Here is a 7,031-nt window from a genome sequence, read left to right as displayed (position 1 = left end):
GCGAGGCGGTGGGGGCTGTGGGGCTGGACCTCAGAGGGTCCTGGGGAGCTGGGCACACAGCCAGCCCCGTCCTCCCAGCCCAGGGATGGCCGAGGAGCTGTAAACCCAGGCACCCCTTGTCCTAGGCTGGTCCTTGGGGCTTCTCCCTGAGCTCATAGAGCTCGGGCTCTTGGGCAGAGACAAACTGCCTTCACCCCAACTTCCTAACTGCTGGGGCGCCTGGCCGGACATTCATACTCCTCTGCTTGGGGGCCCCGGAGCCCTCTGCCCATCATGAGAATAGTGTCTGTGCTTGGCCTCTGTTGTGTGTCCACAGCCGTCCACTGTCACTGCCCCCCCGCACTGCCCCTTCCTTCAGCCGCTGCACCCACTGCTATCTTCTTACCTCATCCCCGACTCTGTCCCTCCGCCCTGTTATGACCCCTCTTGCCCTCTGCAGCCCCCACCCCACAAATTCGTACCCTCGACTTCCTGCCATGGCGGGGCCTGGCTGCCATGGGGCACCACACAGGGTCCTGGGCCACCAGCCCTCAGCACTGCAGGGGCCCTGCCAGCAATCGCCGGGAGGGTCAGCTCCTCCCAGGGCCCCAGCGTGGTGCACCTGAGTCTCTGGATCACTGTCCCTCTGAACCTCCTGGCTCTGCACCGGCTCTTGTAGGTGGAGACCTCAAGCTCCCGGCCACAGTCAGGCCACCGCGGATTTGGGAGGCCAATCTAGGGCCTGGGCATAGTTCCTGCAGGCCTGGCTCACCTCAGCACTCCAAACTCGGGCACTGGTGGGTGGGTGGGTGATGGGTGGCAGAGACGGGACCCTCATTCTGGCCTTCCCAGCCCAGCAATCCAGTGTCCCAGACTAGGCCGGGTTTCTTAGCATCTTTACTGCAGGTTATGGGAAAGGGAGGGCCTGCTGTGCTCCAAGGGACCGCACGGGGGCGCCCGGGTACAGCGCTCGCGGCACCTCGAGGGGCTCTGGGTTCCCAGGCTGGACTAGGCTGAGCTGGGGAGCTGGGCCTGAGGCTGGTTGTCCTGCTGGGTTCAGAAGCAGTGTCCAAGTGGGTGGGGTCCAGAAGCCCCCAGCCCTGCAGGTTCTGCATGTATTTCCGGCGATCTGAAGGGGCTGCAGGAGTCAAGCAGCTCCCTTCTAGCTGCTCTGGAGTTTGGGGCCACTTTACAAGGCCCCAGAGGCCCTGACCTGTCCGAGGCCCTGCAGGAGCCTGAGTCAGGGAGGCCTCTCCACACATCCTGCTCTGGCTGCTTCCCCTAGCACAGTGGCTCCTCAGCCTCTCACAGATGGGAGGGGGAGGAGCCGCCCCCAAAACTCAAGACCCACACCCCACAGTCCCCGGGGACTCCCTGAGTAGCTGGCCTGGCCGCCCAGGCTTTTTTCCTGGCCAGAAGCCCAGGGGCTGAGAGGGCTCTCCAAGGCCACCCACCAGGGGTCAGCTTGGGGTGCCTGGGCTGAACCAGGGGCTCCAGGTGTGGGGGATCCATTCCCAGGGTTGTGCAGGGACATGTGCGTGTCATGTGTGAATCATGTGCACGTGAGCCTGTGTGTGTGTCATGTGTGTAAAAGTCTGTGTGTGTGAGCCCTAGTGTGTGTGAGCATGCATGTCATGTGCTTTCCGTGTGGCCTTTGCCTTGGTGTCTGTATCCCCCAGGCCCTGGGGACTGGGTGAGGTCTGAGCCCCCTGAGAGGCCCAGCAGGCCCTGCTGAAGACCAGGCCCCCAAGAGCAGCATGTGTCCCCCACACTCCACTGCCAGCCGGGTCCCTAACCTGCCCCAAGCCACAGGCCCAAGGGTGCAGTTCCATCCCATGGGACACTTACTGTTCTTCAAGCCATAGCCACTGCAGCCATCCACTGCCCTGCCTCTGTGACAAGGTCCCCACCAGCAAGGAGATGCTGGGTGCTGGGCAGGAGAGGATGCCGCCTGGGGATTCCTCCCTTAGCTGCCCACCCAGCGCCCCTTTCCATCACCCTGTCCTCCAGGAGCCCCAAGCCCGGCCTCCCTGAATCTGCTCCTAGTCCAGCAAGATCACCACCCAGGGTGTCCTGCTCTTCGGGTGCCAGGTCCCTCCTCTTCACCTCCCAGGTCTCCGCCTGTGCCACCCCCTGCAGGGGTCTCACCTGGTCCCTGCCCTTCCTTCCTGACCTGGGCCTCTTTATTAAAGCCTGGGGAGCCATGCCAGGCTGTGGTGCCACCCAGTTCTTGTTGAAATTGGCATCGGATGCCTGCAAACCCCCAGGCTGGCAGCACACAAAGGGTTGGAGCTTCAGGGGACCAGAGCCACGGAGATATGGGTACACATCATACACACACCCCACACGTGTGTGCACACCCATGCCCCCCACACTCACACAAGCAGCAAGTCACACACACACACACACACACACACCCACTTCAGGATCAGGGAGCCGAGCTGCTTTTCCTGTCACGTGTTCCCACCATAAGGACAACAGGAAGTCCTCAGAGACAGGAAGGAGAAGCCAGCATTGGGTGGTCCCTTGAGGGGATGCAGGACCGGCAGGCGCCCTTCCTGGGGAGAAACCAAGGGTGGGCTGGGCTGGGCTGACCCTGTCACCCAGGTTGGACTGGACGGTCTCCTGGAGCGTGGCTGCTCTGTTCCAGGCTGGGCTCCTCTGTTGAAGTAGCCCCTCCAGGGAGCCCCGAGCAGGACACAGACCCAAAATGGGGTCACAAGTCCTGCCCAGTGTTGGCCTCAGAGACTGTGTGTGCCTGGGGGTGGGGAGTTGCCCCTGAATGCTCCGCAGTGTGGAAACAGAAGTGCCCAGAGGGGCCACAGTGTCCTCAAAGCCAAACTGAGCAAGGCAGTGGCGACCCCAGCCCATGCTTAGCAGCTCCCTGTAACACCAAGGCAGTGCAGCATGTCTGTCCTGGCTCCACCCTTCTGGGGGATAGGCAGCTGCCTCCTGAGATCTGCACACTTCCAACTCTGTAGCCACTTCTGCTGTCTGCTAAATTTGGAGAATGACCTCCTGGCCCCTCCTCTCAAGACTCCTCCCACATCTCTGACGGCCCCTCCCACTTCCTATCAGTCCCTCCCATTTCCTAGACGAGGCCCCTCCCACTTCCCAGACAGGGCTCCTCCCACTTCTCGAACGAGGCTCCTCCTACTGTGTAGGTAGGGGTGCTGGGGGCAGCTGGCTTCTGTCCTTGAGATCTGCACCCCCCAGCAGTCTTGGGGGTGACTTTAGGGGCCAAGGAGAAAGGAGGGGTGTACAGGTGGGAAGGCTGGGCGGAGAACTGGACACCACGCCAAAGCTGCTCTGGCTTGGCTTGGCATTTTGATTTTCTCCATTTTTAAACCTGTTCAGAGGGTCCCAGGCTGACCAACTGTCCTCATCTGTCCTGGACTAAAGGGGTTCCGGGGATGTGCGCAGGCAAATCCCAAGGAAACAGGACCCCAAACCCATTTTCTCCAACCCCATCTGATGCTTAAACACCATCTATATTCCCTGGCTTGCACACTCCCTGTGATGGTGAGCTCAGTACCTGTCAGGACAGCATGAGCCAACAGAGACCAGGACACGGCAAGCACAGGCAAGGACACAATGAGGGCGGAGGTGGTGGTCACGGTTCCTGCAATGCCACTCTGCCCCCTCACTCCTCTGAGGCTCCTGCCCCTCCTCCAGGAAGCCTCCCTGACTTCCCCAGCCCTGAACACCTGAAGGAGCATCTTCCTCCTCCCAGCGGTAGAGTTTGTCTTTATCTCCTACTGGGGACCCTGCCTCTCTCTCCTGGTGGGGCTCGCCACCCTTTGCACCTACTGTTCCCTCTTGGTGGACACCCCCTTGCCCTGAGAAACTCTCTTGCCCTTTAACAAGGTGACTCAAACGCCAGCTCTTCCAGGAAGCTCTCTGGGTTTCTCTAAGCGGAGCTCTCCAGGAGTGCTTCTCTCCTGGACCCAAAGCCACCTTACTTCTGCTGGGCTCTACCACAGAACCGAGCAGACCTCAGCCCTGGGGCCGTGGGAGCCCGAGCCTGGGCTGGTGCTCTTGGGACTCAGACCCTCATGGGGCCTGGCAGGGTCTGGCTGCCTCCTGGCCCAGCACACAGCAAGTGCATACTCAGTGCTTGTTGGCTGTGTGCTCTGAGCCAGTGTTTCCCAGCAGACCCGGTGCCAGGCAGTCACTGGCTTCCTGAGGGAGCCCCGCTCACCCAGCCTCCCAAAGGTGCCATCGTCCAAAACTCCCAGGCAGGATCAGACCTTTTTGTGACCTCCAAAGCAGACAGCCCTGCTCCGGGTCCTGCCACGCCCCTAGCGGCCGGCTTCTCAGTGGTCCATTCACCTCGAGGCACTGGGTGGCATTACTAAGTGGCTCCTTCCCCAGTACCCGGACATGTCCCTGGCTCAGGGGTGGAACCAGTCTTGGGACGGGGTGAGTGGTATTCTGCCCCCTCTCCTGGGGTCCTGGAGACTGACCTGGGGTCCCAGGGACTGGCCTAGCACCCAGGGGTGCAGGAGCTTCTCAGGCAACATTCCGGGGCTGCCGGGGAGAGGCCCAGGCCGGGAGGGCAGTTCCTAGAATTATCCACCAATCGCCTGGGCTCCTGGCACGGGAGCTGCTCTTATCTGCCCAGCCCGGCATGGGGAGGTGGCCAGGCTGGCTGGGCAGGACACTGCCCAGGGGCCGAACATAGAGCAGTCCCAAGCCCTGCAGGGTGGGCGACAGCCACCGAGGACGCAGAGTGTCCCTGTAGGCTGGTGGCCAGCAGCTGCCCGTCGGCTGCACCATGTCGGACGGCGAGGGCCCCTCGGCCGGTGAGTGGCAGCGCTATATTTACCCACCATGGCTCCTGCTGCAGAGCCAAGGCCGCCGGTCGCCGAGGGCATGGGGCCCCGCGGGCTGCAGGCAGCTGTGGGGCTGGACCCTCCTCCACCAGCCGTACGCCCGGGGGCTGCAGCCAACGTGGGGAGGGGTGACTTTCCAAGCCAACTTCAGCCACACCCTGGCTTCCCGAAGGTTGGGGCAGGAAGCCATGCCCTCACAAACCCTTCCCACACTGAGGGGAGGCTGGGGGGCAGGAGACCCGCAGGGGACAGGGACCTGGACAGGGACTGAGCCCCAGGGTGGCCCCGCGTGTCCAGGCCACCCATACCATGTACAAAGGAATGTGTGTGAACATTTATCTGGGGGACAGCCAGGCATGTCCCCAGGGTTCCCTATGAGCCTGAGCCCCAGGTGCCCACCATGGGCCCCCAGATCTTCCAGGTTGGAAATGGCCAGGGACCAGCGAGTGCTGTAGAGGCCGGACTTTGTGACCCCATGCTATCCTGGAGAGAGGTGCAGTGGCCACTGGCCACCCCCTCCTTCCCACTGGAGGCTGCTGTGCTGGGATAGTCTCACCCAGGGGTGCTGTTGGGGACCTTGGAGCCAGGCCACTCTGTCCAGCACCAGTTCCTTCACGTCCACTTCCGGGCTGGGTGACCCCAGGCCCATGGCTGCACTTCTGTGCCTCTCCTGGTCCTCAGGTGGGGGTGGGGAGCACGGTGACGGTGCCCAGTGCACAGGCGACTGTGAAAGGCCAGTGTGCTGCTAGCTGCATGTCTGTGGTGCCTGGTGTGCTGCGGGCACTCGGCAGTCAGTGGGCACCCCAACCAGCCATCCTGGGAACTGAAGGCAGGGTGCTTCGGGCACCAGCAGCTGGCCTGGGGTTCACTGCCAGTGTGGCACCTGGGACTGGCCTGGGTGTGTGTGTGTGTGTGCAGGGCAGGGAGCGCCTGCACCAGCAGCCCAGCCTCGCTGCCTCCTCGGTACCAGCCACACAGCTGCCAGGCGAGGCTTCTGCACTGCTGGGGCTTCCAGGGCCGGGGGAGCCGCTGATGGCCTCTCTGGCCAGCCCACACCTGCTGTGGCCCCGGAATAGCCATCTCCTCCACTGCGACACGGCCCTGGCGTGAGGGGCTTGTAAAGCCACCCGAGGGGAGGAGTATTTCAGGAAGGCTGGGACAATATTAGCCAGGTGGCGACAGCAGGCGCTGAGTGTGCAGCCTGGACGCATGGAGATGTGTCTGTCCTCTTTGCACTGGGAGGTGGGGCCTGGTTCCGACCCAGTCTGTGTGTCCTGCCTGGCTCAGGGGCTCTGGGTGGCTCCAGGCTATGCAAAAGTGGCGGCGGCCTTTGTCTGTGATATGTGGGCTCCAGACTGAGCTGGGCTGCAGGAATCAGAGTACCCTGGACAGTGGAGGAGGAGGAAGAGGATGTCCACACAGTGGGGAGGCCCTGGGGGAGGACAGGGTCTTCCAGGATGCGTGGTCTGACATCTGGACCTCTCTGAGATTCCAGGTGCCTAGCAGACCACTGGGACCTATGCCCCCTGTTTGGGTCTGTGTCTACTTACCACCCGTGTGACCTTGGGCAGCTCTGTCTCAGCTTTCTCCTCTGCTTAATGGGATAATAGTCAGACTTCAGGTCCTCAAGTTGCAATAAGAGTTAAATGATCTGCCAAGCATGGTAGTGCACACTGGTAATCCCAGCACTTGGGAGGCTGAGGCCGGAGGATGGCAGAGAGTTTGAAGTCAGCCCTGGCTGCATAATGAGACCCCGTCTATGATCCAGAGAAGAAAGTGAGGGGACACAGGTATGCATTGCCACGCCTGGAAACTGAAGCCCAGAGGGGCCGGTGACCTGCCCAGAGTCACCCAGGGCTAAACGGCGAGCAGAGAGGCTGGTCCCACACTCTGTCTGCACAGAGCCTGGTCTGCCCCTCCTCAGGGGAGCTGCCTGCACCGAGGGGCGGAGTGGGGTGACGTGGAGGCCCCGTCGGTAGCAGCAATGTCCCTTCTCTTTGAAGACAGTGAGCTCTGTGTCGCCTACAAGCATTTGGAACCTGTTAGAAGAACGTGCTTCCTCCTCAGGGCATCGGGAAAGTCCGCAGAGCAGGGACACTGGCAGGCGGCTGGCCCGGGCCTGGGGGAGCGGCGGGCAGCTAAGGTTACCCGAGTCAGCACCGTATTTATAGCATGAGTCCCCGGGCAGTTTGGCATGTGCCCTTTACAGTCACCTGC

General features: G+C 62.1%; 1 protein-coding gene across 1 annotated transcript in view; it reads left to right on the top strand.

Annotated features, from left to right (window-relative positions):
* Positions 1-4,626: 4,626 nt before the first annotated feature.
* Positions 4,627-7,031, top strand: part of Eml1 (EMAP like 1) — a 147,030-nt gene continuing 144,625 nt past the window's right edge. The window contains exon 1 of the mRNA XM_005000496.4: positions 4,627-4,784. Coding sequence (XP_005000553.2) covers positions 4,757-4,784 — 28 coding nt within the window. The 5' untranslated portion in view covers positions 4,627-4,756. The remainder of the gene's footprint in view (positions 4,785-7,031) is intronic.

The sequence above is a fragment of the Cavia porcellus genome, unplaced genomic scaffold, assembly GCF_034190915.1.
Source record: "Cavia porcellus strain 051 isolate PalLab524CR breed Dunkin Hartley unplaced genomic scaffold, mCavPor4.1 scaffold_31, whole genome shotgun sequence".
NCBI lineage: Eukaryota > Metazoa > Chordata > Mammalia > Rodentia > Caviidae > Cavia > Cavia porcellus.
Note: the sequence above shows the minus strand (reverse complement) of the source record. Positions and strands in the feature narration are given on the sequence as shown.